The 25,663-nt window shown below is 44.0% G+C and overlaps 1 protein-coding gene across 4 annotated transcripts in view; it reads left to right on the top strand.

The window, feature by feature from the left end:
- Positions 1–25,663, top strand: part of LOC308424511 (protein DDI1 homolog 2) — a 42,452-nt gene that overhangs the window by 5,624 nt on the left and 11,165 nt on the right. For 3 of the 4 annotated variants that reach the window (XM_080921504.1, XM_080921505.1, XM_080921507.1), the window contains exons 2-8: positions 3,653–3,782; positions 9,288–9,521; positions 11,699–11,825; positions 14,802–14,929; positions 18,225–18,353; positions 20,197–20,300; positions 23,298–23,487. In XM_080921504.1, the coding sequence (XP_080777630.1) occupies positions 3,653–3,782; positions 9,288–9,521; positions 11,699–11,825; positions 14,802–14,929; positions 18,225–18,353; positions 20,197–20,300; positions 23,298–23,487 (1,042 nt within the window). Of the gene's footprint in view, positions 1–3,652; positions 3,783–9,287; positions 9,522–11,698; positions 11,826–14,801; positions 14,930–18,224; positions 18,354–20,196; positions 20,301–23,297; positions 23,488–25,663 lie in introns of those variants that run through there. The other variant, XM_080921506.1, reaches the window with a different exon arrangement.

Below are 25,663 nucleotides of genomic sequence, written 5' to 3'. Positions count from 1 at the left end.
CCAGAGATCTGCCTGCCTCTGCCTCCTGAGTGCTAGGATTAAAGTTGAATGCTATTACTCTTGACTTCTGTTGCCATGCTTTTAAAGAGAAGAAACTGAGACTAGGAAGATAGCTCAGCAGATATGAGCACACTGGCTGCTCTTGCTGAAGCCTGGATTCAGTTCCCAGCATCCAGATGGTGGATCACAAACATTTGTAACTCCAGTTTCAGAGAATCTGACACTCGTCTGGTCTCCACACTCTACCAGGCATGCAGGTGACAGGTGAGATAGATATATAAATGCAGGTAAAAGGTTCATGTGCATAAAAACAATCTAAAAATAAGTAAAAGGAAAAAAATGGGCCAAGAAGAAAGACACTAGGCATTGCAATACCGTCCCCCCGCATTGCCATGCCCTCTGAAGTGTTGCGCCATTGAGCGATGTTACCCCAGCCCCAGGATTAGTTGATGATGTTTAGAGTAGCAGTTGTATATGTGTGTCCCATACCCCCATACTCAGAATTGAACCCAGGGCTTGACAGCTGGCAGGCACTGCTAATGGAGGTGTAGATTCTTATGGTAGAGGATGACTTAGAGGCCAGTCTCAGAGGCTGCTTTGGGTGCTGTAAGAGAGTATCATTTTTAACGTCAAACATATGGAACCCCAGTTTCAGACAAATGATCCCTGTTAAAATGATTGCATCCAGTGAGACAGCCTGAGAGTTAAGGGGAGAATGGGATGGAGGCACCTTAGCTGAGTAGAGCCTCACTCAGTGGTAGCAAGGTGCTCTTTTTAGTTTGGATGTTCATAGTGTGTCCCATGGAAGAGGATCCACGGGCTCTTCCATGCCAGGCAGATGCTTTCCCACTGAACCACAACCTCAGACCCTAAAGTGTTCTTCTCTTCCTGAGTTTGTTTCTTTATAAAAGAATACATTTTCTACTAAGATTATCTTGTGTGTCTGTCTACCTTGGGAGACTAGTCATGTGTCTTTAAATACTCTCTGAGCCTGAGAAGCTAGAGTAGGCCATGGGCTATCGGTGACCTCCTTACAGTGGCTTAGTGGTGTCAATGGCACCCAGGTGCACAGCCTCCCCTGATTGTTTTCTACTTACCCCACAAGTTATGAGTATTACAGCTTTCTCTTTGTATTCCTAAGAGAAAAAGAGGCCATTGCTTTCTACCTCAGGTGTGAGATCTGTCTGCACTATACCTAAATGTTAGGACAAGGCTTTTGGTTTTTGGTTTCTCTGTGTAATAGCCCTGGCTGTCCCAGACTCGAATTGTAGGTTGGCTTCAAAGTCACAGAGACCTGTCTGGTTGCAGTTATTTTTACTTATGTATAAAACTTGTGAAATTGGACAGACAAATTCTGTTCTCTTGTCTCTGGAAGGATTCAGTTTTGAAGGGTTACTTTTTTGCCCCTATTACCACAGACTTTGAGGCAGAATGACAGTGAATGGCTGAGTGGCTCTTGTAAATGTCACTGTAATGTCTGTTCACTCTGTGCCCAGGAACTTTGCTTAGAGAGTGGATGGATGAGGGAGGCTTTGGTGGTAGAGCTCTGTGGTAGACACGTTGCCTACCAGGTACAAGGCCCTGGGCTTACTGTGCAGAAAGAACTAGAAGAGACATCTGTTGTGATCAGTCCTGGTGGCCTGCTAGATACAAGAAATATGACCCTTGGCCCACCTAGTGACAGGGCCCCTCCCAGAGTTCCTGGCTGAGGTAATACCCAGCTCAGGTTGCTCAGTTAGCTTGTGGCCCAGGCTCCAGTCTGTTCTGTGGCTAAGTCAGTGTGCTGCTGTGTATTCCATCCTTCTTCCCCCACGCTGCTCTCCGCAGGTGTGTGTGACATGGAAAGAATGTCTGCTAACAGTACTTTGCTCACATTTCCTTTCCTGTTCATGTTTCTTTTACAAGCATGGGAGCAGTAGATCTTGAGGGATGAGGAGAAAAGCCTGCAAGTGCACAACTCACCTGAGTGCTTCCTGCACTCTAGTCAGCTACCACAGTTGGGGCTTGGTTTTGTGTTTTGGTCTTTTTAAAGATTTGTTTTATGTATGTGAGTACACTGTCGCTGTCTTCAGACACACCAGAAGAGGGCATCAGATCCCATTACAGATGGTTGTGAGCCATCATGTGGGTGTTAGGAATTGAACTCAGGACCTCTGAAATAACAGTCAGTGTTCCTAACCACTGAGCCATCTCTCCACCCCCCCCCCCCCACTTTATTATCGTTTGTCAGATGTTTTGTTTTTCAAATTATTTACATATTGGGAACTTGATCCTTGAGTGCTATGTTTGATCATTTTCTCCCTCCACCATTTATGACCTGTTTTATAATTACTGTTGTTACACGTATACTGGAATTTAGTAGCTGTGGCTGGTACTGGAGACAATTTTTCTGCCTTGGCCTACCAGTATTGCATGTTCTTTCACGGCTGGTTCACCTTGTAGTGAACATATCCAGAATGTCATTGCTGTTTCCCTGGTTGCTTGGAATGAAAGTGAAGTAAGATTCTCTATTATATGACCCCACCCTTCCTTTACCTGAGCAGACTGTGGCATTCCTTCTATAACAGACCTTGTCTAATCCTCTGTGATGGGCAGCTGAACAAATCATGGTTCCATACAGCCTACATTTCACTTGAGCAGAGAGACTCAGGAGCAGATCAGCACGTAGCATATTAGATGAAGAAAGTATAGTTTGCTTCAAAGTACATTGTGTGTTGTTAGGGATGGAACCCCCCCCCCCAGGCTTGGATATAAGAGAAAAGCTGTGTCATTGAGCTACACTCACAGCCTGTGTCCAGGGTACACTTTACATGTGGCTTTAGGGAAGAGCACTGAAGGATAATATTTGACTAGAGCCCTGAACAGAGTAATAGAAGAAAGAAACAAACTGAGAGGATGTGTGTCTCTCATTGAGACAATAGTAGAGCGAGGTCAGAAGCAGCCATCAACCAGGTCTAGTGTAAGGGTCAGAAAATCGCTGAAGGAAGACCCCAGAGTCAGGTAGCATGCAAAGACAGAGTATTTATTCTGCAGAAACAACCAGCATGCGGGGATGTGGGGGGTGTCAGCCATTCTTTGAAGTAGCAATCACAAAGGCTCACAGGCTTTCTTATGGGGGTGGTGGGGTATAGTAGGGAGTGCAGGGGGTACTCTAGAGGAATTAGGTAATCTAAAATTTCACTGGTGGTTGTTAGGGGGTCAGAGGTAGTCAGTCAGTGGTCTGCATTCCTGTATCATGAACATTTAACCATGGGATAACATAGGGTTGCCCAGCACAGATGGCCCATTCTTAGAGCTATTTCCTCATTTTTGTGGTTATCCTCAGGCTGTTCTTTGGAAAGGGGTTTTATGATCTTGTTCTGGATTTCATGGTCTGTCCCTAGAGCTGGTGTCTTATGGCCTAGTTTCTGGGACTTATGGTCTGTTCCTGGAACTGGTGCCTTCCAGCTTTTCCTTAAATGACTGGTCCTTAAATGAAGAGAAATGGGGTTTATGTTGTTCTTTCATGGTAGGAGACAGACAGGATTTTGGATTTTTTTCTTCTAGGCATGATGGGAACCCATGAGAGGGTCTTGCACAGAAAACATGATGAAAGGAAAAGTGTTGCCATGTTGCTTCTCCATACTTGATACCTCTGGATCTTCCCTTGCAGATTGTCTATGCAGAAAGACCTCTCACCGACAACCACAGGTCACTGGCTTCTTACGGTTTAAAAGATGGCGATGTTGTAATTCTACGACAGAAGGAGAATGCGGACCCTCGCCCGTCAGTGCAGTTCTCAAGTAAGAATACTCACCACCTTCTTGCTAATACAAACATCAGCAGGTAGAGCAGAGAGGCTGTGTGAGAATCAGACTAACAGTATAGACCTGACTGCCTGTTGTGTAACCATGGGCAAATCATTAGACTTCTAAATCCATTCTCTTCTGAAGTAAAGTAGGTGTTGTGATTAAGGTAGAGCTGGCACATTGTAAGCCCTAGTCAAGCTAGCTTAGCTTATGCTGTCCTCAGTGATGGTTCCATGATAACAGTTGTCCCTAGGAAGATCTTGGAGGCTTGGTTAGCCTGTGCTTCCTGACTGACTGGCTGTAGTGTATCTAGTCATCAGCCACTTGGGCCCACATTTCACTGATCTCCTTACTTACTTGGTTGTGGGGGATATAATTCCCCCCTTTACCTCATTTGGAGATGAAGCTCAAGGTTAAATGAGGTTGTCAGTTATGCAACTAGTAAGTAAAACAGTGACTGAACTTTGGCTTCCTGTTATTCCTCTTTTCTTGTTATAAGCTTGCTTTGTTTGTTTGTTGTGTATGAATGAGTTCACTGTCATCAAACACCAGAAGAGAGCATTGGATCCCATTACAGATGATTGTAAAGCCACCATTTGGTTGCTGGGAATTGAACTTAGGTGCTCCTAACCACTGAGCCATCTCTCCAGCCCTCTTTCTGTTATTTCAAACTTGGCGGATTTAAGAGGTTAGAGCATCAAGTTTGGGCCCCTCCCTGACACTACTAATCTTGGATACACCATTCAGATTGGGGAATTTCCTTCCCTTTGTAAAGATTTTTTTTTTAATCATATATTTTTACAGTTTACTTTTTTTATTATTTATTTTATATCCACATTGAGGTTTTCCCTTTTTCCCTTTCCCTCCTCCCTCATCCCTCCCTCCCTTTCTCCTCAGAGAAGAGGAGGCCTCCCATGGATATCAACCTGCTTCAGCATATGGAGTTGCAGTAAGACTAGGCACATCTTCTGTCGAGGCTGAACAAGGCAGCCTAGTTAGGGGAAAGGGAGTTCACAGACAGATAACAGAATCAGACACAGACCCTGGACATCTCTTATGTATATGTAGGGGTGTTTTTTTGTTTTGTTTTGCGTTTGTCTGTTTTTGTTTTTTACTCACTTGGAGGTTTTTTTAATGATTTACTTTGCTATGGATGGTTAGTTTGTCTCTTGTAATGTGTATTATGTGGAGGCCAGAAGAAGTGTCAGATCTTCTAGAACTAGAGTTTATTAGTTTTAATTTGTGTGTGTGTGTGTGTGTGTGTGTGTGTGTGTGTGCGTGTATTTGGAGGTTTGTAAACATGAATGCAGGTGCCTGCAGAGATCAGAGGTATCATAGCCCCATAGAAAAAGACAGGTTTCCATAAACCACTGGGGCCTTGGAGCTTTCTGTATGACCCAAGATGGCTTCCAGCTTCATCTTCCTGGGAGATAGAATTACAGGCATGCACCCCCACACAGCCAGCCATGGTGTTCATAGTCTGGAGCCTTCATTTAGATTTAGGAGGTTTCTGTGTCTCTAAAATATTCAGGACTTTGTGGGAGTGAGCACTTTTGTGCTTGATGCTGAGATGGCCTATAGCTTCCTTTAGTTATTCCTAAAGGGGCTCCTGACTCAGTTTCCAAGCCCTGATGTGGAACTGCATGAGGAAGTATGTGAGCCCCTACCCCCTTTCCCCTGACATATTTTTGTGAAAAATTTTCAAATAGTATTTAGGTCTCCTGCTTTTAAAGTTTATGGTAATAGGCTGACAGGTGTGTTAGGTGACCCATACAGCGGCCTGGAACACAGTGCTTCCATTCAGATAGCATGACCATCTTCAGGCACTCCCTGTATTTGTTCTGGAGTTTGATCCATCCCTTGGGCTTCTGCTTTAGAAAGAGTAGCCATTTGAGTTTGCCAGTCAGTTAAACCAAATATTCCCTGTGTACTTTGTGAAGGTGGTGCTTGAGAGTCTGTGTGTTAGTTTTGTTTTGTTTGTGTGTTGGTTTCAGTTTTTGTTTTGTTGTTTATATAGGGACTACATAGCCAGTGGTTTCTGTGGGGGTGGGGGGATTTATGTGGGGATCTGGTTTATTAAGTAAACAAGTTTTCCAGGATTGTTCTGAAGTGAATGGACACCTGCAGAGACTGCCCCACCTGTGTGCTTGGTAGAGGCAGCAGCTCCCCCAGGAGTTCACTATTCAGTTGCCTTTCCATTGTTTGAATGTTTTGTCCTGTATGGCCATTCTCAACTCGAACATACTGACTGCCAGCTGGCATCTGACTTAAGATTATTACTGGTTCAACCTACATATGAGGCTGAAACCTTGAACACAATGTGTGGTTTTTTTGTTTTTTGTTTTTTTTAAGGTTCATTGTCTCATTCTGACTCTGGTGTATTTTGGTTTGTCTTTTTTGGAGGCAGGTTTGTCTCAGACTCCCAGTCCTTTTGTCTCAGGTACAGGCATGAGCCACCATGTCTAGTATCTTTCTCGTGTGTGACATATTTATTGAGATCTGTTGTTGAAGCCACACAACCCATGATTCACCCATTTAAAGGATATGATTCGAGGACTGTTTCACAGCTGTCACCTTGGTTCATTCATCATGTGCACCTTCTCATAGTCACCCGCTGGTTCCCTTACACCCAGGACATTTCATTGCAGTGGACTCATGCATTATGTGGGCTCCTGTGTGAAGACTGGGGTTCTAGAGTAGTCTAGAACCTGGGGTAAAAAAAATTCCTACTCCTTCAGTTCTTCAGTCCCATAAAACAACTGTGTCCACTTACTTCCCAGGACCATGTGTGTCTGGGATGCACAGATGAGCTGTAATTCAAAGAGGTATGAAGACCATCCTCAGGCTTCCTCACACAGTGCTTAGTCATGTAGAATTTGACATGAAGTGTTCGTGCTATTCACTGATAGATACAATATTCTTTATCCCAAGTGTCAGGACTTTCAAGAGCTTATCAGGGGCTAATGATCCCAGATCTAGGGAATCTAGAATATGTTATATGTACTGCATGTGTGCCTGGTACCACTTGGAGTTCAGAAAGGTGTGTCAGAACCATTGGAACTAGAATTAGGAATAGTTGTGAGCTACCATGTTGATAGCTCTAGTTCTGCGCTCTTAACAACTGAGGCATCTCTACAGCCATGGAATATCTCTTAAGAACCTGAGCCTGTAAGGTGGCTTCCTGTGCAGTCTCTTAGCTACTGCTCCAGCACCTGCCTGTATCCCAGTGAGCTCCCTGCCATGGTGATAATGGGCTAAACCTCTGTCACTGTAGGCAAGTCTCAAATGTTTTCTTTTGTAAGGGTTGACTTGGTCATGGTGTCTTTTCGCAGCAGTAGAACATCGACTAAGACAAGGAGTATGCTCTGTGACCCACGTTACATCAGACATGTTCACACAGAAACCGTAAATACATTTCTCCAAAATCTTTCATTCATTAGTTTTGAGAGTTTCTTTATGTAGCCCTAGCTGTCCTAGAATTCACTCTGTAGAGTAGACTGGCCTCAGACTTACAGAGATCCATCCTGCCTCTGCTTCCTGAGAGATAGGATTAAAAGCCTGCACCACCATGCCTAGCTCAATAAAACTTTTTTCTTTTCTTTTTCTTTCTTTCTTTTTTTAAGGAACCATATCTAGAATTAGGCAATTGCAGTTATCAAGACAAGATTTTGTTTAGGACTGTCTCATGTGTCCCCAGGGTGGCCAGAAATTGACTTTGTAGCCTTAACGTCTAATCCTCTTGTCTCCATCTCCTGAGAACCAGGGTTACAGTTATCCACTATCACACACATAGTTCATATTTCATTTCATGTGGTGCTCCGCGTTGCCAGGTATTTGATCTCACTGTGAACCCCAAAATTGTGTTATTTACTGAAAAACAAAGTTTCTGTCGTGTGGTTCAGCCTTTAGCACACACCTTTAATTCCAAACCCTGAAGGGAAAGTTAGTTTATAGAATTAAGCACCCATGTTTGAAAGTGATGGGTAGTTGGGTGGTAGGTAAGTGACGAATCAGAGAAAGATTTGACATAGTGGGGTGTGCTTAACTCTCGAGAACAGAGAGGAAAGGGAAGCTACTTGAGGGGCAGTGCAGAGGGAAGAGGCAGCTGTACAGAGGCAGATTGAAGAGAGAACAAACTAAACACAAGTGGAGACAGAATGAGCCAGAGAATTAGAACAGATTATTAAAGTTAGTATGAAGCCAAGCAGAGGAATTCAGTCAGAAACTGAGACAAGCCAGATTGAGCTGAGAGCGGCTTGGAGAGGAGTTTGAGCCAGAAGAGTTGTGTTGAACTAGCCAGGGAGAGCTCAGAACTAGAACTAGTTATTCAGCACTAAGTCTCAGAGGCTGTAAACTAGGACTCGATTAGATTGTACAGTGGCTAGCAGCTTCCAGGATTAGGCCTAGGTTAGCAGACTGAGGCAGTGAGCCTCAGAGACGACAGCTATTCAGGCAAATAAGTTATATTAACAGCTAGGGAATGAACTCAGGGCTTTGGCATTCTGGGCAGCCTGACCACCCAAGGTAGACCCAGAGGTTCACAGTGAGGGCGGGTGAGAACTGACTTACAGTTGCCCTCTACTGTGCAGCCCTTCCCTCAACACAAACCAAATACATGTAATTAAAGTTTTGTTCTTTCCTTCTTCTCTTCTTTTGGGGGGTGGGGTGGGGACAGTAGCTTACTATATATGACTAGCCTGGAACTCTGTATGTAGACCAGGTTGGCCTGGAATTCATGGAAATTTGCTTTTTTTTTAAACCTCCCAAGTACTGGGATTAAAGAGATGTACTACCACATCCAGCTAAATTTTTTTTTGAACCTTCATTTGTTTTGGAACATTTTGTAGATTCAAACTTGGAGTTATTAGTATGATTAGTTATTGCCTGACACTGAATTATTATTTTTTAAGATTTTTATACACACACACACACACACACACACACTGTAGCTGTCTTCAGACACACATAAGAAGAAGGCATCGGATCCCATTACAGATGGTTGTGAGCCACCATGTGGTTGCTGGGAATTGAACTCAGGTCCTGTGGAAAAACAGTCACTGCTAACTGCTGGGCCATCTCTCCAGCTCCCTCGTTTTAATTTTTTTTTAAGATTAAAAAAAAATGTATGTGTGTGAATGCTTTGCCTGTTTTATGTGTTTTGTATGTGTACCGTGTGTGTGCCTGATGCTCATGGAGGTCAGAAGAAGGTATGGGATACTCTTGGAACTGGAGTTACAGGTCATTTTGAGCCGCTGTGTGGGTGCTGGGAACTGAATCTTGGTCCTCTGCAAGAGCAGCTAGTGTCTCTCCAGTGTACCCCTCCCCTCTCATATTCCTTCCTATGGATTTCCGTCTTGGAGGAAGAGCAAGGGGGAAGCAGCATAGTGTCTGTAGTCATCGCTTGCTGCTGTTCTGTGAGGGACGAGTGAGCGCTTTATTTCTTTCCGTGCTTGTTTTCATGGCGTGCATTATTTGGGTAAACTTGATTGATCTCAACAGACTTACCCCGGATTGACTTCAGTAGCATAGCTGTGCCTGGGACGTCAAACCCCCAACAGCGCCAGCCCAGAACACAGGCTCAGCACTCATCTCCTGGGGAAGTAGCATCGTCTCCTCAAGGCTTAGACAACCCAGCCCTGCTCCGAGACATGCTGCTGGCCAACCCGCATGAGTTGTCCTTGCTGAAGGAGCGTAACCCACCCCTGGCAGAAGCTCTGCTCAGTGGAGATCTTGGTAAGCTCACCCATGTGCAGGCTGACCTGAGGGGAAGTAGTTGTGTCAGAGCAGATTTGTGAGACCTAGGCAACTGTCTCAGGCCATTGGCTTCTTGTGATTCTTGGATGGGCTACTTGTTGATAAAAGGTGAGTTAGCATAATCTCAAAGGCTGGGCTAATTGGCAATAATGTTCGTATTTAATTGGATCATATTGATCCTGAGGAAGGAGTCTTCTAGATCACCCAGACTTCTGGCTGTCATTAAGGGCATATATCCAGCTTCTTATTTAATTTTAAACTTTCTGTATGTCTGAACATGTGGCCACAGCTTACACATAGAGGTCAGAGGATAACTTCCGGGGTGGTTCCTCATCTTCCACCTTGTTTTTTAGAGCAGCGCCTCTGCCGTGTGTCAGAGTCCTACATGTACCAGGCTAGCTGCTGTATGAGCTTATGGGGTTCTCTCACCATAGGAGCACTGAAATACAGTGTGACCGTACCAGCTTTGCATGGGTTCTGGGGGTCTGGACTGGGGATTTTTTTTTTTTTATAGTAGGCTGAACAGCATACACCACAGCCATAGTAGAGGACAACTCTCAAGAGCTGGTTCTCTCCTATCCCCTTCTGGGAGCAAGAGATTGAATTCAGATAATCAGACTAGTTCACAAATCCCTCTACCTCCTGAGTGCTGACTTTAAGGCCATGTGCTACCAAGTCTGGCTTGTTTTGGGTCTTTTTAAAGTGGGGGTTGCATGTATAGACCATGTGACAACCTCAGGTATCACCCCAAAGAATGTCATCCATCCAACAGGCCCCAAAGAGCTTCTGTCTGTCTCCTCAGCACTATGGTAGTGCACACTGTCATTTCCAGCGGGTCCTCATGCTTGCAAGTTAAGCACGTTGCTCACTGAAGCCATCTCAGTCAGAAAATCCACTGTGCTCCTTCCAGCCAGTATCCTGTGATAGGCTTCGGTCTGTCTCCTCATTTTCAGATTGTCTGGGATCATGGAGCACAGTCTTGTGTCAGGGTTTCCTTCAATTCACCTTTTAGGCACATGGTGTTGGGAGGGTTTAGTCCATGTGACATTGCCTTGCTTTCGTTGTTTTTTGTTTTTTCTAAGACAGTCAATATTAAAGCCCCTGACAGCCTCAAACCTTCAGAGATGGTTCTTGCCTCCACCTCCTAAGTTTTAAAGTTGTGCACAGCCACACCCAACTCCTAGTTTGAACACATCTACATACTGGGTTTTTTTTGTTTTGTTTTGTTTTTTGTAATTATGTTCTATAGTAATAGCAGGCAATGCTTTCTGTTACCTTCCTGCTTGTTTTCCATTAATACCATGAAGTTGTGGTAGATTGATTTATACTTAATTTATTTGGCTTAGTAGAACAAAGGGAGTGAGCCCAGGTGAGAAAGGGATGACACAGTTCTGTGCTTTGTTCCTGGTGGGATAACAATGTCCTAGGAAAGTAGGGAAGAGGAGCCATTTCTGCTATCCATGGCCTTGCCACACTTGGCCAGATTGGGAAGCTGTTGACTGATAGAGACAATACAAAGGGAACTTGTAATAATAGTAAAGAGGGAGGGGAGATAGAGTCAGGTAGATAGGGCAGATTTCCTTCCAGGCTGATCTGGAGAGGATGAACAATCCAGGTTCAGCACTTGGAACCCCATAGAATAGAAGGAAGGAATTAACGCCTTCAGATTACCTCTTCTCACTGCTACTTCCCTGTTGTGGCTGCACAAGCATCACATGGTTACACACATACAAATGTATGAGGAGAAAAACAACAAGCACACTGCTGTGGCACACACTGGTTAATCCTAGCACTAGGAAGCTGGAGCAGAAGTTTGAGATCAGAATGTTAATAAATGGATACACACCCAACAAAAGAAATGGAGGCACGTTCTTGTCTTCTGACTTTTAAACTAAGGAGTTCGAGGTTGTGGCTGTGAAAATGAAAGGTTTTTGTTGTTTTTTGAGGCAGGGTTTTTCCATGTAGCCCTGGCTGTCCTGGAACCTGCTTTGTAAACCAGGTTAGCCTAGAACTCAGATTTGCCTGCCTCTGCACCCCAAGTGCTGGGATTGAGGTCAGGTGCCACCATCAATTCACTGAAATAAAAGCTTTTCTTAAGATTATGGAGTGGAAAAAGAAAGTGTAGAGCTAAACATCCCCCTCCCCCATTTTTGTAGAGAGATTCTCTAGGGTCCTGGTGGAGCAGCAGCAGGACCGAGCCCGGAGAGAACAAGAGCGGATTCGTCTATTTTCTGCTGACCCCTTTGATCTTGAAGCTCAGGCAAAGATAGAAGAAGATATAAGGTAAGATCGTCTGTCTAATGAGCAAGCTCACAGCATCCAGGTCAGCAGGCTTTAGCTGGACGTCTGCTTGAAGTAGCTCCCCTGTCTCCAGGTTACGATAATAACTTCAGTCTTTTCAGGTAACTCTCTGTTTCATTGTCCCCTTATTTTGATCCAGTATTTCAAATACTTTATGGCTTTCTACTCTCAAGTTTTGTCTGATTAGCAGACAAAACAGCTTTTCCTAGGCCGGATGGAGGAGGAAGCCCATCTGCTAAAATCAGTAGACTGGCTATGACAGCTGATTTCAATCCTGATTATACCAGAGCTTGAAGGTGATTGGATTAGAGAGCTCTGCACAAGTGGCGTCTGTTAGTCCAGAGTCTGTCTTCTTTTTGCTCTCCTTTGCTGAGTTGGTGAATAAGCTCTTTCCCTGGCCCATGTCCAACGCTGAGCCCCTGATGCAGTGGTTCTTTACTGAGGCTGTATTAGAAGCATGCAGTACACCTTCAAAACTGCAGATGTTTGAGTCTTCTCTCTAGTCTGAGTCAGGATCTTCCAGAGGCGGGGGCCCAGGCAAGCGCAGTGGTGCTGACAGTAGTGCTGGCTGCATCACTAGTCATAAGCAAGATGCTGTCTGAATAAAATGGCATCTGTTCCCCAGCCCCAATTCAGGTTTAGTTGCTGATTGTAAAAACCTTGAAACTAAAAGGAGCAATTCTTCTATTTATGCGGAGTATAAACTTTATCTGTAGTTACCTAATTTGCTTGCTTTATTTTACTCACTGGCTCTCTCTGCCCTTTTGCTTCCATTGGGAACCTTGTCATTTATTACCAGGCTGCATCTCTGACCCTCTGACTATACTCAATATTGAAGAAATACAAATTGTATTCTAGAATTAATTGACAGCTCTAAGCTATTTGCTCATGTCTGGTGGTTAACTGTTCTGGTTACTTGCATCAAATTGGTGTGCTCCCCCCACCTCCTTCTTACATAGTTAGGTAAGTGTTCTGTCACTGAGTCACAGCCTCAGCTCTGCTTTTACAGTTTGAGACAGGATCTCACTAAGTTGCCAGGCTGGTCTTAAGCTTAATTTTCTGCTTTGGCCTCCACACTAGCTTGGGACTGCAGACCCTAATCAGACATTTTTGACTGTGGACATAACTAGCTGGTCTGTCCAGAGAAATAGACGGTTTTTGTCATATTGCAGCTGAAGGGAGCCTGCTGTTGATTTGAAGCATAGTCAGAGGTGGGAAGGGGTCCTAGACAAACTGGAAGTGGAGAGTAGCATAATGTAGCATATCCAAGCAGGTTATGGGTGCTGTAAAGGCAACTGGGAAAGTGAGGAAAGCAGATGACCAGATTACTCGATACCCCAAGCTGACTGGACACTGCTGTGTATCTGGGGCAGCCTTGAAGCTGTTTGTTTGTTTGGTTGGTTGGTTTATTAGACTTGTTCTTTTGAAACAGGGTTTCACTATGTAACCCTGGTTAGCCTTGAACTCAGAGATCCACTTACCTCTGTGCGTACCATCATGCATGGTAAATACTTAATTTTAATTTTACTGGAGTGTTGTGTCTGTGTCACATGAGTGTTGGTAGCCTGTTGGGTTACCTGCAGCTGGACTCACAGGCAGCTGTGGACTTCCTGCAGCGGATGCTGGGAACCAAACTCAGGTCCTCTGGGAAATGGTAACCACCAAGACCACCAAGTCATCTTTCCAACCCAAGAAATGTTGTCAGATCTATGTAGAGTTAAAACTTTTAAAAAAAGATTTATTTATTTTATATAAGTACACTGTAGCTGTCTTCAGATACACCAGAAAAGGGCATCAGATCCCATTACAGATGGTTGTGAGCCACCATGTGGGTGTTGGGAATTGAACTCAGGACCTTTGGAAGAACAGTCAGTGCTCTTAACTGCTGAGCCATTTCTCCAGCCCAAGTTAAAACATTTTTATTACATTTATTTGTTGTTAAATGTGTGACTGTCAGAAGACAACTTGCTGAAATTAGATCTCTCCTTTTCCTTGTGAAACCTGGGGGTGGAACCCAGGTGTTTAGGCTTAGAAGCATATGCCTTTACACACTGAGCTATCTCAGACCCATTACCTTAAACAAGTGGTTCTCATGATGTGAGTCAAGACCCCTTACAGAGGAAGGGGCATTGGATGACCCCTTTACAGGGGTCACATACTTACATTGTGATTTTTAACGGTAGCAAAATTAAGCTTATGAAGTATCAACAAAATAATTTTATGGGGGGGGGTATTACCACACATGAGAAACTTCATTAGGAAGGTTGAAACCACTCTCTTAAACTCTGTCCAGCTGCCTCTGGTTGGGATTACCAGGGGCACCATCTAGCAGTGCACTGTTTAAAAGAAAATATTAGCTGTGAGTTCTGGCACACATTTCAGAACTCAGAAGGTAGAGGCAGGCAGGTCTCATGAGTTTGAAGCTAGCATGGTATTCAGAGCAAGTTCCAAGACAGCCAGTGCTGCACAGAGAAACTGTTACAAAAAAATTCAAAACAGAACAGCAGCAACAACAAAAAGAATCCAAAACATAAGGAGCATTCTTGCAGGGTATAGTGGTCTATATTATATAGTCCCAGCACTGAAGAGGCTGAGACCAGAGGGTCACAAGTTCAAGTCCAGCCTAGGTTGTATAGAAAGAACCTGTCTTAAGTAGTATTTATGAAATTTCAATGTTTGGTGAGATACAGAGGTCTGTGGCCTTGCTTTCTAGTTTTCTCACTTCCGAGCTTTTAAAGCAGCATGATTGCCTCACTTGAAGATGATTTTTATGCTGTCTTTGGTCTTCTCCAGACTTGTGTCTGTTTCTGAGTCACCTATTCACCTGTTGGGAACATAGAACAAATTTCCCTTCTGTGACTCTGCTGTTCCAGTTAGGGTAAAACCCATTTACAAATGTGTTCCTGGTGTTCTTTCCTGGAAATGGAGCTTTCAGTGTCCTGCTCTGGCTTGTCTCAGGCAGCAGAACATTGAGGAGAACATGACCATAGCTATGGAGGAGGCCCCGGAGAGCTTCGGCCAGGTCGCCATGCTCTACATCAACTGCAGAGTGAATGGGCATCCTGTGAAAGCCTTCGTTGACTCAGGTGAGGGGAGGCCTGTGACTTAGATACTGTGGCCCCTGTGCTGTGCTTGCTGGGACTGCAGGTTATTCTTTTTTTCTTTCTTTCCAGTCTATGTGTTGGTAACAGTCCTTTTTCTAGTCGTTTCTTACCCAGGTTCGTATTTGAGGATCTCTGTTTTCAACTGTTAGGGTGGTCAGGGGGTTTCCAGGTTCTTGGCCTCTTAACCAAAGAACTGAAAATAGAGGCTTAAACAGAAGGAAACACTGTTGCGGTTGGGTGAGAGAGAGGTGAATGGGTGGACAGGAGTTAGCTCAGTGGTTCAGACAGAATACTGCTCTTACAGAGGCTGTGAGTTTAGTTCCCAGCACCCATCACACAGCCGACGCCTCTTAATGGCAGCTCCAGGAAAGGACTCCCTCTTCTGGCACCTGTGCACCTGCACACATTTACATTGTGTCCCCTTCCTACATAAAGTGCAATTTAAAAATTAGATCTTTTAAAATAATAAAGTAAAAAGATTGACAGTGAGCCAAATGAGGAACAGTCAGAATTCAGGGCCTCAGTTATTGTTGGAGGAGAAGGAAGGATTGTTTACTGAGAGGATGGTCTGAATGGTTCTCTGTTTTGATTGGTAAATTATGTTATGTAACATTGTCACGATATGATAAATTATGTGTGTTATGGCTCACAACTGTCCAACTTAAATCTCAGGAGATTTGATGCGCTATTCTGGCTTTTGTGGGCACCAGGCTCACGTGTGCTGCACAGATAAACACATAACATTGAAAAAAAGAAGGAAAGAGCAGGCAAGGAGATAGGTTTGCCACTTGAGCTTCAGGTGGCCTGTGCACTAACTGGCACCTATTTTCAACAATAACTCTACTTTTATTGAAGTCTTTTTTTTTTTTTTTTTTTTTTTTTTTTTTTTGTTATGCTTTGCCTACAAGTATGTCTGTGCCCACAGAGGCCAGAGAGGGTATCAGAATCCTGAATCCAGAATCAGCTGGAATTACAGAGGTAGTGAGCCACAGTCTGAGTGCTGGGAATCGAGCCTCTGGCCTGCTCGAGAGCAACAAGTGCTCTGAATTGCTGAACAGCCCCATGTCTGCTTTTTTTTGGTTAATAATTTGCTTCTTTCTGTAACTGAATCCTGTTATTTGCATATAAGCCTGCACACCAGAAGAGGGCATCAGATCTCATTACAGATGGTTGTGAGCCACCATGTGGTTGCTGGGAATTGAACTCAGGACCTCTGGAAGAGCAGTCAGTGCTCTTAACCACTGAGCCATCTCTCCAGCCAGATAAACTGTTCTTACTGTACACCAAGCACCATGCTACATGCTTAGTGCATCTTAGTGTATTGTGTTTAACCTCAGACCATCCCTTTGTGCCATGGTGTGTTCCCGTTTTATGGGTAAGGACATGAAGGACGAGAGAATCAAGTCTTGGCAGGCATAATAGGCATAATATTGGTGAATGGAGGACTTCGGATTTAGCCTCTGCTATGCTTGATGCCAAGGAATTCTTAGTCACTGAGTAAAAGGCATTTTTTTACCCACTTTGGGTGGGTGGGGTGTAGAGATCATTTCTCAAGGCTGGGCTACATAGGTACATTTCCAGAAGTGACCACTAGATTGCTTCATAGGCAGTTATGTGGGGCAGTGAGCTGAGTGAGCTTTTCCCAGATTAATGTGTGGAGACTAGGAGAACAGAATTGCCTTCTAGACATTTTCTGGGACTTTTAAATCTTAGTTTTCTCGTAGTAGTTTTGGACTGTCTGAGTGTGTGTGTGTGTGTATGCATACGTGTGCATGTTTGGACCCTGAGCCTTGCCTGCTAAGTAGACACCACCACCATTGTATGATACCTTTCTCATGTCCGAGATCTGCCAGTGCCCACAAGGTGCAGTGCTTAATGTCCACAGTGTACAGTGAATTCAGACAACAGGATTGGTTGGTGAGTCTCGAGCTGGGCATAAGCACAGGTGAGACTTTCAGAAAAGGATCCTTTCTAGGAGACCTGAAGGAATGGGTTTGTCTTCCTCTCACCTGGAAATGCCATCTAGATTTGATGGGGCTGCAAGAGGGGAATGGGGTGTGGGCGGATGTATTGCTAGAGAGGGCCTGAGTTTGATCTAGTAGTCTGTGAATTAACCCTGATAGCACAGACCTTAATCCCAGCACTTGGAAAGTAGAGGCAGGAGAATCAGAAATTTAAGGTCATCCATCCTTCAGTGAGACCCTATCGGTAAAAGAGATGGGGAGTATAAGGTTGAGGATGAACAGGATGCAATGAGCCTCACACTGGGGCAATGGGGCTTAACACAGCTTTATACAAAGTGGGGAGCCTTTGAGGGTTGAGGGTTATAGAGCAGGTAGAGAAATGATTTGAAGGTCGTGGTTTGGGATTACTACAAGCAGAGGCAGAGCTGGAAGAATTCAGTAACTCCAAATGGCATGCTTGTTTAAATTACACATGCATGGCACAGATTCAGAGCCAGAGAAGAATCCACTTAGGAGAGGTGAGGGGTGCAAGCCAGATCAACAGCTGTGGTGAGGAGGAAGGCCGGACAGAACAGAGACAGTTTTGAGATAACAGTGAAGACAGCAGGAGTCAACACTGAATGGTGAGAAGTGAGGTTGATAGTCTGCATCTAGCTTGCTGTATAGAATATGCCAGCTATATAGAAATCTTTCTCTGTCTCCTGAGAGCTGGGATTAAAGGTATATGCCATCATGACTTTTTTTTTTCTAAAGTGGTTCTGGTCCTTGTTCATATGATGTTAAGTAAGTGACCCACACCACTGAGCTATAATATCCCAACACTTTAAATAAAAATCACTTGACACTGTGTTGAACGACACACCTGTAATCTCAGGAGGCTGAAGGGGAGGATCAAGACTACCGTGGACACAGGGAGTGAGACTCTGACCCAGCAAACAAAAGGACGCAATATTCTGAGCGTATGGTGCTGCTTAATAGAACATTTCCATCTGTGGACACTGTAGCAGCTTTTGGATTTTAGAAGGTTGCCTCCAGATAAGCTTGTTTTCTGTTGGTGAAGTTTTTAAGTACCCTTCAGTTACTCTATAAACAACATACTCTTTTCTCTTAGTCATATTTCTGTACTTTGTTAGATTCTGGTGGAGAAATAAAGAGTGAATGTAAATATCGGGTGTTGCTGCACGTCTGTAATCCTGAACATGAGATTGGATACGGGACGGACAGCAGGAGCTTTACAAAGTAAACTAAGAAAAGCTAGGCGGGATGATGGTGCGTGGCTTATGTTTTAGTCTGACATTTCTCTCTTCCTCCAGGTGCCCAGATGACTATTATGAGCCAGGCCTGTGCAGAAAGGTGTAACATAATGAGACTGGTGGACCGTCGATGGGCTGGCATTGCCAAAGGAGTAGGCACACAGAAGATTATTGGAAGGGTGCATCTAGGTGAGTGAAGGCGGGCAGGTTTTATTAAAGTTCCTTCACAGAACCTCTGATTGACATGGCGTACACGTGAGAACAAGTGGGTGTGTGTCTTTGGGTAGACCTGCTCCTGGCAGGTCAGAGGACAACATTGGGAGTTGGTGCTCACCTTCCACAAGTCCTGGACTTGATTTCAGGTTGCCAAGCTTTTGTGACAAGTAGTTTACTTGCTGAGACATCTTACTGACTCTGAAGTGTGGCTTCTTTCCCTCTAGCTTGGCTTGGTCAAAGGTCATTTTCCTCACAGTGTCAGGCACTGCATTTTGAGCTCCCTGTGGTCATTGTAGTTGTGGGGATGCTTACTGTTCTTGGGCTGTGTGGCCCTCTCTCAGCTCCCCGATAGGGTGTTTCCATGTGCCTGAGTCTGGCTCTCTGTTTCTTATTCTCAAGTGTCGGTGGCTTTTTCAGTCTGGAAAATGATGGAAGCACACTCTATAACAGGCTGTCTCCAGTGTGATGTTCTCCAGTGTGATCAGTCAAAATCTCCTGTGCTAGGTTTATTACCACATTCTGAGAGAGTGTGTGTGTGTGTGTGTGTGTGTGTGTGTGTGTGTGTGTAGTTCTTGCTACTTTTGTTTGTTGTAACTCTGTGGTTTTGTGTTTTAAAGATTTATTTGTTATATTTTATGTATATGAGTGGTTTTTTTGTTGTTGTTGTTGTTGTTTTTTTTTTTTTTTTTTTTTTTTTTTTTTCCTGCTTGCATCTGTTGTCTTTGGAGTTTAGAAGAAGACATCAGATCCTTTGGAATTATAATAATGAGTGGTTCTGATCTTCCATATAGGTATCAGGCCCTAATCTGGGTCCTCTGAACGGACACCCATGCAGGTCTCAGTTAAGCTACCATCCCCAAACAGGTGTTTGCATTCTCTGTTAATGAACATGTAAATCTTAGAGCAAGAGAGAAGTCTGAGGTATTCTGGGATAGCTGCATATCCATGTGAAGAGAGGAGATGGAAGTCAGATCAGCTTCACAACACACACACACACACTGTCCAGATTGCAGCCCACACTTGGCAAAGTACTTGCTATGCAAGTGTGAGTATAGACCGGAAGATCTTAGAGGCTGATAAGCCATCCAACCCAGCCCAAGGACCGAGTCCCTAGTTGTGAGAGACCCTGTCTCAAAGACTACAGTAGAGAGCAGTAGAGGAAAAGACACTTAGCATCATTCTCCACACGCTGGCCCGCACATGCACACACAGCACTCGAACTGCTCTCCAAGGTGGAGCTTCTCAGCTGGACATGGTGTTATATAACTTCCAGAAATAAATAATGGATAAGTTTTCAAAATATTAGAATCTAGGCATAGTGGTACAAACTTTTAATCCCAGCTCTTGGAAGGTAGAGGCAGGCATCTATGTGAGTTCCAGGCTAACCTGGGCTACGTAGTGAGATCCTGTCTCAATAAAAAAAATTATTTGTTTTTACTTTGTATTCATGATATATGTGTGGTGGTGTCAAGTAGCTTTTTTTTTTTTTCTCTCTCTTTTTATTTATTTACTGTATGAGTGCTCTGCTGCATATACATCTAGAAGAGGGCATCAGATTCCATCACAGATGGTCGTGAGCCACCATGTGGTTGCTGGGAATTGAACTCAGAACCTTTGGAAGAGCAGTCAGTGCTCTTAACCACTGAGCCATCTCTCCAGCCCATCCTAATGGTGTTCATAACAGTAGCTCTGTCCTGTCCACTGTTTGTGTTGCAGCCTGTCTAATTGTCATGCCTTCACAGGTTGTCTGAGTCTCAGAAGATGGGGCACAGCTTGTCCTGGCCAGCATCAGTAATATCTTTTCTCTGTGCTTTAGCTCAGGTTCAGATTGAAGGCGATTTTTTGGCATGTTCCTTCTCGATTCTGGAAGAACAGCCGATGGACATGCTTCTGGGACTGGACATGCTTAAACGGCATCAGGTAATTAAGAGCTTTTGTATGTGTCTGTGTACATACATGGACACACATGTGCATGGAGGCTAGAGGTTGACAACAGGTCCTCAGTGTCCACTTGTTTCAGAGAGTCTTTCGCTGAACCCAGAGTTCACCAATTTGGCTACACTGGCTGGGCAGCAACTCCAGGGTCCTCCTGTGTCCACCCCCAGTGCTAAGTTCATAAATGCGCACAGTTGCAGTAGGCTTCTTGTGTGAGTGTTGGGAAATCTAAACTGCCGCATGCCTGTACAACAAATGCTTTACCAAGTAAGACATCACCCCAGCACTCCCCAGCTTGCGCTTTTGCTTTGTGTTTGTTGTGGTGGGTTGTTTTTCAGTTATGTATCCCTGGCTGGCCTGTAGCTCACTGTGTAAAGCAGAGTCCCTGAAACTTGCCGTGATAGATAATTTTCCCTCCATGTGCCATCATGCTGAGTACTCCACTATGTGTCTAGGATTTTTCCATGTACCGACAGACCAAGAACCATGGAAATATCCTTGGTAGATTCTCTGTAGTTATACAGAGTTGAAACAGTTTGTCATTGCAAATAGTCTGCCAGTTGGCTGAGGTAGTGTATGCAGTAAGCCCAGCACTTGGAACAGGGAGGTGCCAGGTATCTGTGAGGCTAACCAGAGTCACAGTGAGACCCTAACCCAAAAACAACAGAAGGCAGGGCTTTGGAGGTGCATGCCTTTAATCCATCAGTTGGGAGGAAGAGGCCAACAGGTCTTTTGAGTTTGAGGCCAGCTTGGTCTACACAGTGAGTTCCAGGATAGCCAAAGCTACACAGAGAAACCCTCTCTGGAAAACAAACAAAAAATCAACAGCATAAATCTCTCTTTGTAAAACCTCTAGGGATAAGTTAAATCTTAGTGTTTGGACATTATAATTAGCAGTTTTATTATTTGTTTTAGTCTTTAAAGAACTGGATTTATTTTTATGTGTGTTTTGTTAGTAAGAATGTCTTTGTATCACATTCATGCCTGGTGACCTTGAAGGTAAAAAAAGAGAGCGTTGGATCCCCTGGACCTTAGGTTCAGATGGTTAGGAGCCACCTAACCATCTCTGCAAGAAAAAGTGTTCCTTTTTTCTTCTTTTGTTGAAAATAGTTTTTTCTCACATAATATATATCCTGATTGTGGTCCCCGTTCTCTACTCGGTCCAGTTCACTCTCCCATCCAGATTCACCTCCTTTGTGTCTCATTAGGAAACAAATAGTCTTCCAAGGGATTATGACATAATAAGATAAAACAGAAATGGGAAAAACAGAGGAGGCACAGGAACAGAGATCACTGGTTTGCACACTCAGGGATCCTGTCAAACCACTAAACAAACTCCCTAAAGCCACAATATATATGCAAAGGACCTGGTACAGTTCCACGCAGGTCCTGTGCTTGTCTCTGAGTTCCTATGAGCTGTGACCATGGTAATGCAGACGGTCTGGTTTCCTTGCTGTCCTCCTCCCCTCTGGCTCTCCTCCTCTTGTTGCCTCCCCTTTCTCAGGGTTCCCTGACCATGAGGGAAGAAAGGAGACATCCTGTTACAGAGCTGAGCACAGTAAACCCAACCACTCAGCCGCCTCTCAAGCCCAGCACTTTTATCAAGTTGTACAATGTTAAGATTCTAATTGAAAATCAGGAGGGTTTTTTATTAATATGTTCTTTTCTCTTTTTTAAAATATTTATTTAGTTTATGTGAGGACACTGTAGCTGTCTTCAGACACACCAGAAGAGGGCATCAGATCCCATTATAGATGGTTGTGAGCCACCATGTGGTTGCTGGGAATTGAACTCAGGACCTCTGGAAGAGGAGCCAGTGCTCTTAACCACTGAGTCATCTCTCCAGCCCTATATCCTTTTTTTAGATGTTGACTAAACAATAGTTAGAAGGAACCTTGAGGTTAAAAGGCTGAAAAATGAAAATGCTTTGTTCACACAGGGAGAATTTTCTAACAGTAAGTTAATTTGTAATACTTGTATTCCTCATCTAAACCTGAAATCTGCCATGTATGTAACAGAACTTTAGGTAGTGTCTGCTGAGTAACAAAACACACTGAATCTAGCCTGAGTCCCATGGAGGGGCTTATATAAAGCCAGGACCTTATGCACCTGTGCTGTGATGTCAGTCAGAGGAACATTTGCCTAGTGTATGGAAGGTGCTGGATTCAGGCTCCTAAAAACAAAAAGCCTTGAAAAACAATTATATTGATTAAACATTGTAACTGGAAGGAATGAATATGTTTGTATAAATAAAGCCTAGGTTATTAATTTGTCGTGCATTGCTGTCATTTAGCATACATTGTCAATTTCTAACTTTACAAACATAAATCATAGGCAGGGGCAACTGTCAGATCTTAAGTAGAAATAAAACACAGGAAGGGGTACTATGAACATGAAGTAAAGTGGCTGTGTGGCCCACACTTGTAATCCCACCACTTGGGGCCGCAGGTAGATGGATCAGGAGGTCAGGGATGGTCTGGACTTTAGACCCTAGCTCAGAAGAAGACACAAGGGCCTTGGATGTAATGGATAATCCCGTGTGATGATCTAGACTTGATTACTGGAGGCCTTGGTGACCTTAGCACTCCTCACCCATGGCAGGGCATGGAGACAGAGTTGCTTGGGAACTCAATGGGCAACTGGCTTAGAATATACAACAGCAGAAACAAAAGATCAAAGAGAGACAAGAATCAAAAGTCCAAATTTGCCTCAGCATCTCTAAAATCAGAGAAAGTCTAGGGAGATGTAGTATGCACCCCTGGACACGGGCTGAGGAGGGCACATTGAAGGTTCTTGGGTCATAAAGTGGCCATCCTGGATCACGTAGAAGGCATTGATGCTTTCAGTGCATGGTAGCATTATGTCTACTTTTATTTTCAAACCATCTCTTTTCCTAGTGTTCTTTATTGGTTGAATGTGGAACCAAGAATTTCTTTGTAGGATGCTTCATCTGCTCTTGTTCTTTGCTTTTCTCTTTTAAAGTGTTCTATTGACTTGAAGAAAAATGTTCTGGTGATTGGCACCACAGGCTCACAGACCACCTTCCTTCCTGAGGGGGAGTTACCAGAGTGTGCTCGCTTGGCATATGGAACTGGGCGAGAGGACATACGGCCAGAAGAAATTGCAGACCAAGAATTAGCAGAAGCCATTCAAAAATCAGCCGAGGAAGCAGGTACTGACCACTTGAGTAGATCTGTGTTGTTAGTGAGTTAAAGGCCATTTTAGCTTATATGTAGCTTCACTGGTTAGCAGTAGATATGTTCACTGTCTTCTAACCCCCTCCTTTCGTTTCTCAGTGCCACTGGACAGGAAGTACAGTTCAATAGTAGAGTACTTGTCAACACACAGAAGCAGTGGGCTCACCACCCAGTACCACATAGACTGTGTGTGGTGGTGCACGCCTGGAATTCCAGCACCCCGGAGGAAATAATCAGTGCAAGCCTAGTGTGGGATATATGAGACTCTCAAAAAGAAGGAGAGGGGGTGGGCAGGGCTCTGCATTGCTGTGGCTCTGCAGGTAAAGGCACTTGCCACAGAAAGAAGCCTAGAAGCCAGAGCCCATATGAAAGTGGAAGGACAGCACCGGGTCCACAGTTACTCTCTGACCTAGGCGTACCCACACATATATAACATCATAATAAAAACTTTGAAGTATTTGAACTGATCAAGGAAAAAAGGTGCAGTGGGACACACCTGTAAAGCATCAACTGAGACCAAGGCCAAAGGATTTCAGGCTGAGATCCAGCCTAGGCTGATTATGGAGTTCCAGGCTGGTGTGGATTGTCTAGACACACCCTGTCCAAAAGGAAAGGATAAAAGGAGCCTGGGATGGCGCCACACGTAGTCCCTGCACTCAAGAGGCACAGTGGATCTCTGTAACTTGAGGCCAGACTTGTCTACATAGTGATTCCAGGGCACTGGGACTACACAGTGAGACGTTGTTTCTGAAAAACAAAACAAGAGGAACAAGAGCCCAGTGCTGTGCTCAGGATTAGATTGTTTCTTGTTTGGATGCTTCTAAGACATCCTGATTGTTCATAAAGAAAAGTACAGCAAGGACACTTTCAAAACCAGCAGTATTTCCCTGGAAATATGTTTCTTATTCTCGGCCAGTTTATTGATGTGAAGAAAGGCATTATCACTGTGACTCCACAGTAGAAATGTTACCAAAGTGCTGCCCACGGAGAAGAACCAGGGGTGAGGGTGGTTTTGCATTAATCAAATATAGTATTTGTGTTTTCTGAGATAGGGGACCTCTGAAAGCAGACAGAGCAGAGTCTTCTGTGACAGATCAGTGACTCTGGGGTGCATTTTCTACCAACTGAAAATAAAATTTAAAGTGAATTCTCTTGAAGTCTTGGGCCAGTGTTATTCATCAGTGGGACAGTCTCACACTTTGCTCTTTCTGAGTTTTAGAGTGCGAGCTCACAGGATAGCTTTCTCCTCAAGACAGAAGATAATGTATTTGAATAACAACGAGGTTTAGCTCCATTTCCTGGAGAACCCACGGGTGTGTCACCCTGAACCTGGAGTGTGAGGGAGTAGATGATCAGCTGGTCATGGTGTACTTGGTGTAATCGGGGTTGTGTTTGCAACTGACATATACTTTAAAAAGATGGAGAGCTTTAAATTAGCGGCAATCATTTTAATCTTCTCAAAAGGTCAGCTTGAGTAAGCTCATTCACCTTCTAAGCCTCTGGACAATGATTTGGCAGCTTAGAAGGGATACTAACATTTTGAGATATACATGTCCCACCCCCAATAGCTGTGGCTGATGGCAGCAGTATTACTAACCCAGTAACAGCTTCTCTCCTGTCACACACCTTAAAGTGTAGGTGCTAATGTAGGACCAGCAAATGGACTGGCCAGTTTTCCCACGAAACCTTGTCTATTGCCATGTGGGACCCATGGTGATCCGTGTAGTGTTTTAATAGTCTGATATTTCTGCAACAGTGCTTATTATTTATTTGAGAACTGACTGCTTAGGATCATGAAAGTTACACAATTCTGGACATGATATGAAACTATTTTCAAAAATTTATTTTTTGGGCTGGAGAGATGGCACAGTGATTAAGAGCACTGACTGCTCTTCCAGAGGTCCTGAGTTCAAATCCCAGCAACCACATGGTAGCTCACAACCATCTGTAATGAAATCTGATGCCCTCTTCTGGTGTGTCTGAAGACAGCTACAGTGTACTCATACATGAAATAAATAATTCTTTAAAACATATTAAAAATCCCTTGTGTTTGTCTGAAATCAGTAGCAGCACTGTCAGAACATGTCTGCTGATGAACTGAAACGGCAGCACATTCAACTGAAACTTGGTTTTTCTTCAGAAAAAATGAAT

The sequence above is a fragment of the Micromys minutus genome (genome assembly GCF_963924665.1).
Source record: "Micromys minutus genome assembly, chromosome: 9".
Lineage (NCBI taxonomy): Eukaryota > Metazoa > Chordata > Mammalia > Rodentia > Muridae > Micromys > Micromys minutus.
This window is presented reverse-complemented; position numbering and strand designations above follow the sequence as displayed.